Consider the following 16,318-nt stretch of genomic DNA (forward strand, 5'->3'; position numbering starts at 1 on the left):
AATAAATTGTTTCTTGAACGGAAGGCACTGCTGTTGTGTTCGGGGATCGCAAGACCTCCGGGGACAGCGGCTGTAACTCTGGGACCAGAGGGCCTTGTGCAAAAAGTATTCCACTCTTGGGGGTAATAACCGTGGATCCTGTCCCAGCATTACCCGCTAACTCTTGTTCCTACTCCGGTTCTCATAGACACGGGGATGGGTTGGGGAAGACATGGAGATAAAGAGGAATGTCTAGCCTTGGACAGGGATCAACCTGGCATCCACAATGGGATTGTAATAAATGTTGTGTAAGGGCTCTGTCCACTGGAGCCCTCCCTGTAAGTGACATTAAGAATTTGGCTCTGCCCCATTATCAGCATCAGTTAGAAACGCTGAGTTCGCAAATGAGTCCAGCCTTTTCCACAAAACTCTGTCCCACATCAGCACTCAAGCTGTTCCAGGATTTGTTCCTGCATCTTGGTGTACCTTAAGGTCAAGGGAAAGTAGAAGAAAAATGAAGTCTGTCACTATTTCTCAGGGTTTTTTGACTTGGCAACCACTTCTTGCTTTGTCTATCAGCTGATGATTCAGGAAAGAAAGGGCCAGTGCCCACCATGAATCACAGAGACTAGCTAGGCAGGACTGTTTCTGGGTGTAAAGTAATGGGGTGGGGGTCCTGGTCCCTGGTCCTTCCAACCTCCTACCACACTTACTGTTTTTAATCTTACACAGTTATCTATTTGTGTTGTGCATAAGATGTTTTTTATGCCATAGAGATATTATACTCTCCAAATAAATTGAGGGCAGAAATGGACAATTTATTTGGTATGTGCAAAGTGATTACTATTGTGTTTTACAAAGAAGACTTGGTGTTGTCTAGTATGTTAGAATCACGCACTTTAAAACTGCACAATTTATTAAATCGGGCCTCTGTGAACCACATATTCCCAAACCAGGTGACCCCAATCATATGGTATCGTAGGTTGAGTAAGAGCCACTCAAAAATATCAGGTCCTGGTCCCAGGAACCTGTAAACGCTCTAGGGAGAAAAGAGTCTTTACGTATAATGAAGTCATATAATGAAGTCAAAGATCTTGAAATGGGGAAATTATCCTGGATTATCTGGGTGCACTTTTTTAAATGCAGACACAAGTGTCCTCACAAGAGAAGGACAGAGGAGATTCGATACAGAAGAGGAGACTAGAGTACCACCACAGAGGTAGAGGTCAGAGTGATGAGACCATAAGTCAGTTTGTAATGCCAGCATCCAACAGAAGCTCAAAGAGGCAAGGAATAGATTTTTTCCTAGAACCTGCGGGGAGAGCACAGCCCTGCCAACAACCTTAATTTCAGTCCTATGAGACTGCTTTTGGACTTCTGGCCTCCAGAACTGTGAGAGAACAAATGGCTATTATTTTAAGCCACCAAGCTTGTGGCAGTTTGTTACAGCAACTACAGGAAACTAATCTATATGTTAATTGTTATAAATCACATAAAATCAATCCTGTATTGATGGAATTTTAAAGCTCTCCAGCTGGGGCAATGACAGGTGTAGTAGTGGAGACTACCAAATATCTTCCTGAACCCTGTAAATCTCAAGGAAAAGACTTGAATAAGGAATTTGGCTAGAAGTGAAAATAAATTAGGTGCATAGGAAAGAACTAGTCTAACACTTAAAGCAATTTTTGGACTCTCATTTGTATTCCTATTAATATATCACTGTATTTGCTCTGGTTAAGAGAATAAAGGTAACTTAAGCTTGGTTCTTAGCTAATACATTATTGGATATCCATCTTATGTATGTTAAATTACAGTTGCAGACACCTGGGGATTGAGGTCCAAGCCTAGGGAAAGTAGGCAATACAGTCGTGCTTCCATGGGTGGGGATGTTAAAATCTGGCTAAAAGTAACCTCTGGTCATCTTGAAATTAACACACTTTGAAGTTTTCATGGTGTAGGAAAAAACCAGTGTTGAGGTTTAATTGTTTGACTTCCAGGACCCAGGCAGCTAATATGCACCCCCACTCTTACTCCACAAAACATAATGACAATGAACCTACAATGAGTAGCCAATCTGCTTTCTTTCTGACTTGCTTTTCTGAGGTGTAATTTATATGCCCTAGCATTCACTAATTGTAATTGTAATAGCATTCTCAAACCCAGCACCAACCCACTTTTGACCCCTGGTGCACTCTGGAGTTAGGTTTTAGTCCTTCTGCTGGGCTACTCCAGTGGCCTCCTAACTGGCCTTTACTTCCCCTCAGTGTGTTTTTCACTCGCCCCTGATTAAAATCCTCCAGTGGCTTTCCACTGCAATTAAAATAAACCCCAGCATCCTTTTCAAGGCACCATGAGTTCTACCCCTTGCCAAACTCACCAACACCTTCTCAGGATAATTTAGGAAAGAAACTGATAAGAAGCACTCCTTCGGGCATGATACACATTTGTCTGTCCATAAGCAGGCCTCTCACCCCCCTTGTCTACGTGGTAGCCTCACTGCTTCCTTTCTGTCAGTCAGCAAACACTAATCCCTTTTCATCTCAAGGCCTTTGCATGTGGTATTTCCTCTTAGGAGCTTCCCCAGTCCCCTGTGGGGGTGACTCCTTTTTGACATTCAGCTCAAATATCACCTCCTCAGAAAGGCCTTCACTGACCTACCTTAACTAAAGTAGCCTCAACTCTCTGTATACCACTCCCTGTGCTATTTTCCTCATTGCACTGAATCCCTCTCCAAAATTATATTTTTGATTTGTTTGTTTTTTTTAAAGGTTATTTATTTATTTATTTATTTATTTATTTATTTATTAGAGAGAGAGAGAGCACACAATCGGGGGAGAGGCAGGCAGAGGGAGAGGGAGAAGCAGGCTCCCTGCTGAACAGAGAGCCTGACATGGGGCTCAATCCCAGGACCCTGGGATCATGACCTGGGCCGAAGGCAGACGTGTAACCCACTGAGCCACCCAGGCACCCCTGATTTGTTTCTTTAGTGTCTCTCTTTCCCCACTGTAATATAAGATCTGTGAGGGAAGAAATTTGATTGGTCTTGATCTTAGCTTCATCTCTAGTATTTACAAAAGCACTATTCATAGCAGCAGTACATTTTTAAGCTATCAGAATGCCAGCAATGGTAAGTAATAATTATTGAATGCTTCCTATGCGGCAGGCCCTGTGCTGAGTGCTTTGTATGCATGAATAATTTAAGTGAAGCTTATTACTTTTGATGTAGAAAGAGTAAGGAGAGCATGTCCTCCGAATATAGTAAATTATTGTTTTCAGAGGCATTAGGCAGTTTTCTTTCTCTTATTACTGAACACTGATTTTAGGGACTGGATCAATGTACATTGCTACCAGCAATATAGTATTGAACTTCCACTCCCACAACCCTAAAAACTGAAGTGGAGGTTTTTGCTAAGAAGGAGAGGAAGAGCTAAGAGAGGATTATAAATAAAAGCAGAATCCTAGAAGAGCAGTATACACTCAGGACGTAGCAGGTAGACTCTAGTGGAGGCACATTATGTGTCAGGGGAAAGGCAGGAGATGAAACCGGGAGGTTGGTTAGGCCAGATCCTGAAGGGCTTTGGGTGCTAGTTTTAGTTCAGACTTTAGATTTTGAGTAAGATAGGGTAAAAGGATCTGATTTTAAAGGAAATTCTTAAAGATTGTAAGAAACTGACACTAGAAAGATCCCTTTGAAGTATTCTGTAGTAGGTCTGGCAAGAGCTGATTAAAGCATGAAAGAATATAGAAGTAAAATTAACTAAATTTCATATTTGAGCACTCCTTCCTTGTGACTTGAGGATGACACTTAAGTTGTCTTTGCTGAGTTAAAAGGTATTACAGAGATAGATTCGACAGAATGTGGTGACTGATTGGATGTGGGGTTTGAATAGATGATGAATAAAGACATGGAAATGTCTTAACTTGGGAAGTTGGGTTTATGGTGTCTTTATCTGACAACACCTTAGAAAGCAGATTTGGTGGGAATATGAAGAGACAGATGTGGGATAAGATGAATTTAAGATGACTGTAAAAATATATGCAGAGGTGGTAAGGAACAGCTCTATTCATTAAAATTTATCCAGAGCCCCAATTTTTTTTTTACAAAGTTGCATGAAACCTGCTGGCAGGATTGGCCCCATCTGGCTCTGCTGTTGACTAAAATCACTTGTGAGAAATCATTATATTTTTGGTCCTTTCTCCGCTGAATGTTTTCCATAGGAAGGCATATAACGTCCAAGTTGGAGAAGATTTTAGAGATCTTCTAATCCAACCCTCTGCCCTTGAGAGGGTACCCAGTGTCAATTGTCATCCCAACAAATGCTCATCCCCTCTCAGCTTGAATACCTCACAAGGAAGTTCTCCACATATTCATTAAAGGTGCTGTAGCCTTTAGAAAGTCCATCTCCACCTTGTACTAGAACCTGTCTCCCTCTGTTGATTAATCCTAATTCTGCACAGAGGATATTGTCATTTATTTTTCCAACATGGCAACTGTTCACTTAGTTTCCCCTGAGATATGCCAAAAATTCTGGTTGTTTGTCATCTCAGCTTCACTGCTTAAAATTTATAGACCTATTTCTGACTCACCAGATAGGAATTCTGCCTAGCAACTTTTCTAACCAAGCTCAAGAGCTGTTGCCTGGTCAAAGCATCTCCAAGCATTGAAAATCAATTTAAATGGTCAGAAGACATTCAGGTGGTCAATTTAAGTCAGCTTGGACTATACCTAGAAAGGTCTGGTCTGGCAAGGTCTGGGCAGGGTTTTACTTGGTGTGTTATCTTGAATGCCAGTGAGATCTGTACCATCAAAATTAGCATTGGACCAATAGGGAGCATGTACTTGCACGGGTTCTGTTGTACAAACACAGCCTAGGTAAGTGCCATAGGCTATTAATTCAAATATACTTTCATATATAAGATAAGCCCAAAGGAAAAAGAACTTAAAGGCTTTTGTGGTGGTGGTGGTTATGTATGTGTGTATGTGTGTGTTAGGTATTGTCAGGATCTCAGGTGATGAAAATGAACGTGTGAACTAAACTTTAAAAAATAATACAATTTAGATAATAAAGTATGGTTATATGTTAATACACAAATTTTGAAATATTTTCTTTTGCAGGTGTTAATAGGATAAGTGAAAATAAGAATATCCATATATTAAGGTATCTCTTGTTTTACTTTGAATTATATTTAAGAATTGTGAACATATACAAATGATATACTAATTTATTATATCTATGCCTATATCTAATTTATTTTAGAGCCTGAAGCCTTGAGCTTGATGAATGCCTTGGCTGGAATATCTAAGATAATAAAGCTACAAGGGCTTTCTCTCTGTGGTTTTCAAACTCTGTTCAGCAGAGCATCTGCATTCCATAAAGGTGTCTCTGGGGCAGAGAGGAGGGTGTGTAGTTGGGGCTCTGATAATATAAAGAAAGGCTTCGTCTGCTTCAAAAAAGTTTGGAAAACAACTGCATTCTCATTTAGTAATGGTGGAAATTGAGGCTTAGAGATATGAGAAGATTTGCCCCTGCTCTCACAGGTAACCAGTGACAGAATTAAGTTTCCCAATTTTAAATCCTGTCCTTCTTTCATACTGCCTCTTTACAAGATAGTATTATGTACTGGTGAAGTATAGCTTAAATAGCTTACTTCTCTATTAGATGATAATAGTACCTGTGTTTACTCAATGCAGTTTAAACCCACTTTCTTTGATGTTAGTGGACCTATATGAAACTTAATAGCTTCTTTCTAGATGAATAGGAAGATATAGCCATTTATTATGGGAAAGTGAGTTAGTATACACTGCCTAAATTATAAAGACAGTATTGTTCATGTTTTACTATCCTGTTATATGATACTATATGCATACAGATTGAGGCAAGTACTATATAGTAAGGCTGCACACGAGTTATCTTTTCCTGTTCTTTTGAGGTGCACACTCTTTATTTCCATCTTACAGTCTTATAGGTTAAATACTGTTGTCACAGTCACAAAGCCAATAGATCACAGAGCTAGGATTTGAACCCTGATAGTCAAGGAACAACATCTAGAGAGAAAGAATGTGATTGAGAGAGCAGACATTAAGAGCCATGTGAAGTTAATGAGCACTTCACAGTAACTCGAGCAGGGAAGGCAGTGTTAGCATCAACTGTTCTCATTGCATTTCTGAGATTGCACCAGCGTACGTATGTTGTATTCAGGTCAATGTGGGAGTGCCTTAGAAATTCCTAAGGAAAACATATCTTCAGACTCGTTCTTTGAGAGTATGGACCAATTTTATAAAATCCCCAGTCTCAGGCTTCTGTGGAAAGTGGGATGGTTCAGCAGCCTAGGGGCTTGAGTCATTAGTTGAGAAATCTAGGAATCCTCCACAAAAGTCTTTTTGTGGTCTGTGGTTTCTAAGGCCTTTTCTGCAACACTCCAATCAAATAACCAGAGTAGAATCTTTACCTAGTTGTTACTTGTCAGAAATTCAAGGCTCTTTTCAGTGTGAATCTATTCATAATTTTAAATCCAGCAGAATTGTTGGTAGTAAGTGTTGGGCATACCCAAAGAGGCCAAGATCTCAGCTTTGTACTTAGAGATTTAATCAAACATATGTAAGTTATGTGTTATGATCCCCAAATCAACAAAATGCAGCATTTTAACAACTTTATGTCTTATTGTGGCCAAAAAAGCTTTCTTTTGCCAGAAATCCTTAATAATTTAATAAGCTTTATGCCCGAAAATAGGAAAAATGTTTCAATTCTTAGTGTCATGAAAGTAGAGAAACACTGAGTGATTTGACCAAATTGAGGATATGGTCAGTCTAAAATTATAAAAATGTGAATTGCAAATACCTTTTTAAAGACAGATTTCATTAACCAGCAGCATTGGCAAATTGAAGTACTAAACATCTTTAAAAAATAAATGTTCATTTAAAAATTCTTGCTTAAGTAAATAAACCTATGCTGTTTTCTTTAAACTAGTAATTTTCTTTTCTTTTTTTAAACTGTTAATTTTCTAAGAAAAAAATTTTTCCCCTGAAGGGCTGCCACTCTTCAATGGCCTAAAACCTATCAGGGGATACTGAATTAATGAGTTTATTACATTCATCATCTTATCCAAAATAAACAAATGGTTGGGTTTTTTTTAAGGATTTATGTATTCATTTTAGGGAGCGAGAAAGCACAAGTTGGGGGAGGGACAGAGGGAAAGAATCTTCAAGCAGGCCCCCCACTGAGCACAGAGCCCACATGGAGTTGGTCCCACGACACATGAGATCATGACCTGAGCCAAAACCAAGAGTCAGATGCTTGACTGACTGAGCCACCCAAGTGCCCCCATACTTGGTTTTTTATATCAGGTTATTCTAAAGTCAAATCTCCTCCTTTCTTCTCTTATCTATTCTCCAACTTTTAGTTTCAGTTCTGCTTACCTTACTCGTGGGTTCTGTTTCCCAGAAACTTTGGTATCTAGCAGAGCAAATCAGCGTATGACTCCCAACACTGGGCTGTGATTCTCCCGGTCCTGCTCATTCCTTCATATTTTTGATCTAGCTGTATTTTATAATATTAACAGTACTCAGTAATTTGAATTTTCTAAGTGTCTTTCATCATCCTGAAGAATCCCCAAATGCCATTTTAGTGTGTAAGTTATATCATACAGCAAACATTTGTGATAAAACTTGTTTAAATGAGAGCTTCCCCCCCAACACACACACCATAGCAATCTTCTATTGAGAACATTTGAATTGCCTAGCAATCTTGATTAACATTCCATTTGTTCTAATTCTATATGGAATGTCTCCCTACCTATTACTTATTTCCTAAAAATGATAGTATGAAACACGTTAAGGTAGAATTTATCTAACTGTAGTTTTGACAGATGGCATCTCAGTAATCAAAAGGGAGAAACTGTGAGTGAAATAAAAAGGAATTCTGTTCAATAAAAATTCTCTTTAGCTCACAGGGTTTAAAAAAATGTTTACCACTGTGCTTACAATCATGAATTACTATAAAAATGATAAGCAATATGTCATATGTGACCTTCCTCTTTCCATCACGCCTTTGGTTTTTTTAAAGAGAATCAGGATTCTGATTCATTACTTTGATTTATTGTTTTTCTGTTTTCTACCTCATTAATTTGTTTGTATCTTTATTATTTCCTACCCTGTGCTTTCTTTTACTTTTTTTTCTTTTTGTGTTAGAAATTTAGTTCACTTATCATCATTCTGTCATTTTTATTGAAATAGGTGTTTAAGGCCAGGAGTTTTCCTTTTTTCACTGCTTTACTGTCTCTCAGATGCTTATGTAGTGTGTTCATTGTCATTATTTTTTGGAAGTTCTTTAATTTCCCTTTATATTCTCTTTATCACACAAGTTAATAGGAGGTCTTTGAATTTCCAGGTGGAAAGGCCTTTTTGCTTTAGGGTTTTCATTTCAAAAATGAAAAATGGGGTTTTCATTTCTACTTTTATGACTTTGTGACCAGAAAATGTTTGTAACATTTTTACTTTATGAGCCTGCTGATCTCTTTTTTTTTTTTTAAGATTTATTTATTTGATAGAAAGAGTGCGTGTGCACGGGGGCGTGGAGGCAGAAGCAGAGGGAGAGGGAGAGAGAGAATCTCAAGCAGACTCTGTGCTGAGCACTGAGTGCAGAGCCTGGTGCCAGGCTCGATCTCACCACCCTGAGATCATGACCTGAGCCGAAACCAAGAGTCCCATGCTCAACTGAATGAGCCACCCCGGCGTCTGTGGAACCTGCTGATCTTTTATTTGTGTCCTAGAATATCGTTGGTTTTTGTCAATGTTCCTTCCATGTGTGCTTGAGAGGAAGGTATATTCTCTATCATCAAAGTGTTGTGTTTGATGTATATTGAGAAGTCTACCTTAGTGATGATTTCATCTAAATCTTTTATATCCTTTCTTACTTTTTGTCAGCGTGACTTATCTCATACTGAGCAGTCTGTTAAAGTCTCCTCATCACTGTATTTCTCGTCCTTAACGCATCTCCTGTAATGTATGTTTTATCTAAGGTGGGTGGTGTGTTAAATAGTACATAGAGTCAGTTGTATCTTTATTGTGGATCGTGGCTTTTAACTTTAAGTGTTCTTTGTCTTATTTAATACTCTGCCTTGAAGACTACCTGGTCTGGTATCAGGATTTTAACTGGTGCTTTCTTACTGTTTTCATTCTCCTGGCAAATCTTTGTCCATCACTTTACTTGCAGTCTTTTTGAATCAGTGTCTTTAAGTGTCTTCTTGTATAGAGACGGAGTTGAAATTTTTTACGAGCCAATTTGAAAATCTTTTTTTTTGAATAGGCAAGTTAAGTCCTGTGATGTTTATTGATATGACTTTTATGTTTGGTCTAAATTTTGTCACATTATTCTTACATTATCTTCTGGTGATAAAATTACTATATATTATATTTACTGTGGGGTTTTTTTATGTTTCTTCTTTTTCTTTAAAAAATTTTTTTTGTTGGGGCACCTCGGCACTCAGGGTTGTGAGATCAAGCTCCCAGTCGGGCTCCACCTGGAGCCTGCTTAAGATTCTCTCTCTCTCTCTCTCTCTCTCTCTCTCTGCCCCTCCTCCCTGATCTCTCTCTCAAAAAAAAAATTTTTTTTTGTCACTTGAGAAGGTTTGTATTTTTATTCTAGTGGTTTTCTTCACATTAATGCTTTTTGTAATACACCTATAGACAGACCCCTTTTCCTTTTACTTAACTCTTTGCTTTCTGTCAGTTTTAAATGATATTTTTTGACAACCAGTGGTCTTCTACTTTTCCTGTTTTTTATCACTTATCTTCCCATTTCAAGTTACATTTGTTCTCCTTTTTCACACATGTAATATTTATATATTATTCTTCAGTGTCACCTCTGTACCCATGTTTTAGTCTCAACTTTACAACTGACTAGGTAATGTTCACCATCAGACCTTTTGCACACTTTCCCCCCCTTTTTTTTTTTAAGATTTAATTTATTTGTCAGAAAGAGAGCGCACAAGCAGGCAGAGTGGCGGGAAAGGGAGAACCAGACTCCCTGCTGCAAGGAGCCCAGTGCAGGACTCGATCCCAGGACCCCGGGACCATGACCTGGGCCGAAGGCAGACACTAAACCTACTGAGCCACCCAGCCGTCCCATGTTTTTTTTGTTTGTTTGTTTTTAATGCTCATGTTCATCTTTTTTTACAAATTTTATTTTAGAAAATTTAAAGCCTACAAAAAAACAGAAGATTTTCACCAGTTGTTCACCCTTTGCCATATTTACCAGTCATCTTCTGGTTGGATGAAGCCTCACCTCCTCTTGCAGATTCCTCAGAAGGTGCACATGTATATAGTGTTCTGGCACATTCTAAACTGTTTTTCTATGGCTTTGACTCTTTCAAAAATCTTAGCAGGATATAGCTGGTTTGTACTTTCTTTCCTTGTGTTTCTTTAAAATGCTGGCTACTATTGCCTTGCTTTGTATGTTATTTTTGAATAATATGATGCCATCCTGACCCTCTTGCCTTTGTAAATTATTTCATCTTTTTTGCCTGAAGGCCCTAAGGACTTTTTCATCTTTAAATTCTAAATATGGTTTTATTAGGATATGTTTCAGAGTTGATCATTCTTGGTCGCTATTCCCTAGTGTGAAAAATGTGTAGTAGATTCAGGGCTTCCTTTATTCCTAGGAAAGTTTCTTGGGTTATAGTTTTAAATAATAGTTCCGTTTCAGGGTTTTGACTTTTTTTTCTTCAGGGACACCAATGATGTCCGGTCTCCTTTGCCTGTCTCCCCTCTCATTCACTTTCTTTTTCAGCCTTTTCACTGGTTTTCCTCCGTTTTCATCTTCTGTTCTCCTGATTTTCTTCAGGGCCTTTATTAAGGTTTCATTACAGTCTGCCCTCCCCTGGCCTCCTCTGTAATTTGGGCTTCCTTTCTGATACAATATTGTCCTTTTCTTCTCTTTCTTTCCTGATTTCGGCCAACTCTCCTTTCATTCCTTCCTGCTTGCTTGCTTATTTTACGTGTGTCTTGGCTTTACATTTCTGATTCAAGGGTGATTTTTCATATGCTCAAATGCTTGTTTGCGGATATCCAGTTTGGTTTGCAGTGTTGTGTTACAGTTTTCTTCGACCTCATGATTGTCAGTGCAGTGGGAGGGGGATACTTTTTATCAGCAGAAAAGATTTTATTCACATTTTCTGATATCTTGTAATAGTTTTGTGTGGATGTGGCCTGCTTGTATCTATTCCTGTTCATCTTGTGGACAGGATTTAGTTTGAGAATGCCCTCTTCTGGGCAGCTTCTGTCATGCGTGGTGGTGGAGGAGTGGGAGGGGTAGAAAGAGGGTTGGCATATCTTGCTGCTCTTTGTTTCTGCTGGTGCCTGAGTTGTCCCTACTCCCTCCTTTGTGGCCATGTCTGCTGGGGAGATCATCTCTTCTTCTCCAGAAACAGTGCTTCTCTGAGGCTGCTACTTCTGGCCCCCCTCACTTTCGAGCTGTTACCGGATAGCCAGGGCTGTGGACTACCTAGTTGCAACCGGAGCCTAACATCTTGGCTTCTCCTGCTCACTTTCTGGGGTGCATATGTCTGTGCTGCCTCCAGCCCTCTGCTCCCCCTGCTCCTTTTCAGTTTTCCAGTGTCTCCTCTCCCATTCTGCATACCTACATGCCCACAGGGCTGGCGGGTGGACGGTAGGAGCAACTTGGGAAAACATTTTCCCTCTGCTAACAGATAATTTGAAGGTTGTAGTAATCTCTGTCATCTAGGGATGCTGAAGGCATAGAGCCCATATGCTTCTATGCGTTTGTTCTCCTTGTTGATTTTATAGTTGTTTTCAGAGGATGAGGGGGAGATTTGGGATCAGGCCACCACTATTGTTCTCCAAACCCAGAAGTTTTCTTGGCCTAATCCAGAATTATGAGCACTGTTTGATATTAAAGAAGTTTTTCAGCTTTTACTAATGATTTCCGATTTGCTGATTTCTGAATTTTTTAAAACTAATTTGTGACTTTTCACTAAGGAGATACTTTCTACCATTATTTGACCATGTAACCAGAGTGCTAATCATCATCGTAATTAAAGTATTAGTTTTTGATTTTCAGTTTGTCCTTAATAAGCTACTTAGATATTAAAAGCAACAATTTCTACAATAAGATTCTATTCACTCATTAATTTTATGTAGTGATAAAATATTTCTGTATAAATATTTTCCTGGTAAAGAGTTATTACTAAATTTGAAATATGAACAAAGTCAGTTCCTCTTCTATGAATTTTGTTCTCATAATACCTTATTAATAAAGATTGAATCCCTGTCTTTTATAGATAAGAACTAAAAGAACCGAACAGGGAAGCACTCATATTTCAAGATCTCTAAGAAGAGGTAGCAATATTTAATATGGAACAAAAAGCTGGTGAATCAAATAATGAAGATCTTTTATCAAGTAGTGGTGTCACATCCAATGGAGGTGCGTATTCTTTATCAAACAAAATAGGAAAATTGGAATTAAGCAGCCTTCAGAATATTCATTCAGGCTGCTGGTTTTTAGTATGTTTTGGTTTTAACTGCCGGGCACAGACAGTGGTCATGAATGTTTATTGTTGAAAATTCTACTTTTTGAGGAAGAAACTGTTTAGTCTTTTAAAAATAACATATCTAGGGACGCCTGGGTGGCTCAGTTAAGCGTCTGCCTTTGGCTCAGGTCGTGATCTCAGGGTCCTGGGATCGAGCCCCTCATCGGGCTCCCTGCTCCTGGGGGAGCCTGCTTCTCCCTCTCCCTCAGCCTGCCACTCCCCCTGCTTGTGCTCTCACGCTCTCTCTCTCTCTGGCAAATAAATAAAATCTTCAAAAAAAATGTTTTTTAAAAAATAAATAAAAATAGCATATCTATTTTTTTTTTTTTAGCAAATGTTTACATTACTTTTTTGGTTTAAAAATTGTTTCCGTGTTGAGGGACTACAACGTGTTCCATGTTTCCCTAACACCTTCTCTTCCCTGGTCCACTCGCAGCCAGATTCCTGTGTCATTTTGACTCTTTTTCCCATGCCCACCCCATCCAGTCAGGCATGCTCCTTCTGGTGTAGGCAGTGGCTCTCGAGTCCATTCTTCCCTCTTCATCTCTACTGACCTAGTTCCGGCCCCCTCCCCTCTGCCCGAACCGATCTCAGTCCAAGGATAGCCAGCAGGAAAACGGTAACAGGTGGGATAAATCGGCGGAACAGTGCAGGGAATTGGCAAGGAGTTGGTGTCGAAAGAGCTGAGAAGCCTCACAGGGGAAGAGGCAACCCAGGGAGGCACAGCCTGGGGCTGGAAGGACAATGAGAAGAGGAAGTGTTCCCAGGGCAGGAAAGCCAGAGCTCACACCTCCAAGAGGGCTGCCCGGAGGGAGCGGAAACCACCACTCACAGCCAGCCAGAAGCCCAGCTGAGGCAGGTGAATGGTCGTGCCATGTGCAGCTTCTCTCCTCCTCCGGCCGGCCTCCAGGTCTTCCCAGCACCTCCCATGGTGACCTTCCAGGAGACAAGATGGGAAGGGAGCCTGGGAAAAGTAGTTCTCTGCAACACACTGCAGACTAGGGGAGAGCTAGGGAATTGACTTTCTGACCATCAGGCAAGTGGCCTGCACGGTCCCTGACTGCTTTCCCTGCCTGTCTCTCTCATCTAAAAGAATGCACCCAAAGTTTATTCACAATTACAGATCTGTTGTTTTACTGGTCTGCTTAAACACCTTTATTTCAGCACAATTACTTTGAGAAATCTGCTTTTTAGGATGCTTATGCCATTCTGAGATGCCTCTGTCCCTCCACCCTGCTGTACCCGTCTCCCCTGCCCACTCCACTCACCCACCTCCCCACACACTCTGTCCCTCGTACTCATTGGGGCATCAGCACTTAACTCCTGGGTTGTCTCTCCCTCCTCAGGCACATCATCATCCCAGGATATCATTGTCCTCATACATGACCCATCTGAGATCTTAGAGTTTCTCAACTTTTTTAGTTCTTTTCATCTCGACTTTGACTTTAGCCACCCCACTTCTCTTACTTGGATCTTATTACCAAGAACTATTAGACTTCTGAAATCCAACCTCCTGTCTTCCAGCCTTCTCACTCCCTTATTCCTAGAGCACCTGTTCTGCCTCATGAAAGGAGTGATTCTCAACCATGGCTCCATGTCAGAATCCCTTTTGAGATTTTAAACATTTATATGGCTTAGATCCACACCTAGAGATTCTGATTCAGTAGGTCTGGAATGGGGCTTAGGTACCACTGGATTTTTTTTTTTTTTAGACTCCCCAGGTGATACTGATTTCCAATATGGGTTGAGAACAACTGCTCTAGCTCTGCCATTTTCTCCTAAATCAATACCTCTTCTTATCCTCACTTTCTTCTTTGTATCATTTATTTTTTCAGCCAACCACTTGCCAATCTCTTCAACTTCCTTTTTCTCTTATTCTTCTGTTGCACTCTTACAGGAAAACCTCCATCTTTATCAGGCTGACCACCTTCTCCATTTTTGTACTGGGCTTCTGGAAGATTCTGCTAGAGAAAATACACAAATTGTGGATTTTCCATCCGTTTGTCACCTCACAGTCATAGTGTCCCATGTCATCTGTATCCTCGATACCGCTAGAGGAGCATTCAGTGGATAAAGTTTCAAAATCGATTTTTTTTTATCATATTCACATGGATAACTCAAATTCAAATCCAGAACCATGGAGCTCTTCCTCATCTTCTCTCATTCCATATCTGCATCTCCCCTACAGTGAAATTCTAGTTTCCAAAACCTTCAGCGTATTTGTTCATTTTCTCTCTTGCACAGTCCATACAAAAGCGTTTCAGAATTATAACCATGCTACCACCGTGAACAACTTCCCAGCTAAGTGAGGCTCGTGAAGACCACAGAGTACTATGTTCTAAAGTTATTTGAGGGAACTATTTTCTTTGTGACATTATTTTACAAACTTTCTATACCTTTAGGTTTATTTCTGTTAGTATTCAACTTCATTTTATTTTTTGAATATGTATAACATGTATATGTCTCAAAAGTAAAAACTTAATGAAAACACATATTCAGTAGAGTTTTGCTGCCATCCCTCTCCCTTCCACTCTATTTCTACCCATCCCTATACCGGTATAGCTAACCATTTTCATGAGTTTCTGTTTATTCTTCCAGGGTTTCTTTTTGTAAAAGTGAGCAATTGCTACCTCTCCCCCCAACGTACATGTGCACACGCTTAACACATTCACTCTTACTTCTCCTTTCTTAGAAAGAGGAGGGAAATTAACCTCTACCTATTAAAGGGAGGACTATCAAAGAATTTAGGAACATATTTTCAAAGCACCACAGTTTGCCCACCTCTGGTCACAAATTACTTACATTTCTCTCACCTACAAAGTACATTCACTCTCTCCCAAGAAGGCCTTTAACAGTCTCATCCCATTACAGCATCCATCCATTCAAAGGCCAGAATCTATTGAAATTAGATTCAGGTATGGATGAAGCTCCTCAGTTGTAAGTCCTTAAGTACAGCTCCCTGAGTCGAGCTCCTCTTCATCTGAAGACCTGTGACAGCCAGCGTACGGTGGCAGGCCCACATCTATCAAAACTCCCATTCCAAATGGGGAAAACAGGAGGCACATGGTCCATCACGATTCTGAAATCTAGCTGAGCACAGGTTTCCCATTCCCTGATTAGGACGCAGGCCTGGGAATAATTCCTCATGGTTCTTGGAGCCATTCTCTGGACTCTTGGGTCTAACTTTGAGACCTTCTTCTTCTTCTTTTTTTTTTTTTAAGATTTTATTTATGTAATTGAAAGAGAGAGAGAGAAAGTGCATACCCAAGCATGAGCAGGGGGAGGATGGGGGCAAAAGAAGGAGAAGCGGGTTCCCCACTGAGCAGGGAGCCAGATGTGGGGCTCCATCCCGATCCCAGGACTCTAGGATCTTGACCTGAGCCGAAGGAGGATGCTTAACCAACTGAGCCACCCAGGTGCCCCATGAGACCTCCTTCCTTTATAAGAAAGATAGCATATGTTTTCAGCTGAGGGATTTCTCAGCCTGCTTATGGGAAGGCCTCTTTTCATCTCACACTGTCTCTGTCCCTCAGTCCAAACCAGTGGTGTTTCTTGAATATAATTCTCTAATATCTCTGTGGTTCTTCTGTGAATCTTCCTGGGTTTTACTTTCTTATCTTCCCTTTAAATATTGGTATTTCTTCAGAGTACTCTTCTTGATCCTCTTTTTTCACTCTATACACTGCCTCTCGATGATCCCATTGACTTCAAGGATTCACTAGAATTCAAATGCTGATGATTCCCAAATCCTTATCTCTGAAGCAACACATACTCCTGAACTCACAAATCAAAC

At 40.1% G+C, this 16,318-nt stretch overlaps 1 protein-coding gene across 1 annotated transcript in view; it reads left to right on the forward strand.

Moving 5' to 3' along the window:
• Positions 1-5,096: 5,096 nt before the first annotated feature.
• CCDC158 (coiled-coil domain containing 158) overlaps positions 5,097-16,318 on the forward strand; it is a 92,065-nt gene continuing 80,843 nt past the window's right edge. Inside the window, exons 1-2 of the mRNA XM_028100695.1 lie at positions 5,097-5,138; positions 12,277-12,419. Coding sequence (XP_027956496.1) covers positions 12,350-12,419 — 70 coding nt within the window. The 5' untranslated portion in view covers positions 5,097-5,138; positions 12,277-12,349. The remainder of the gene's footprint in view (positions 5,139-12,276; positions 12,420-16,318) is intronic.

The sequence above is a fragment of the Eumetopias jubatus genome, unplaced genomic scaffold, assembly GCF_037043125.1.
Source record: "Eumetopias jubatus isolate StellerSeaLion01/CBP00866 unplaced genomic scaffold, mEumJub1_p1.0 scaffold_2, whole genome shotgun sequence".
NCBI classification, from domain to species: domain Eukaryota; kingdom Metazoa; phylum Chordata; class Mammalia; order Carnivora; family Otariidae; genus Eumetopias; species Eumetopias jubatus.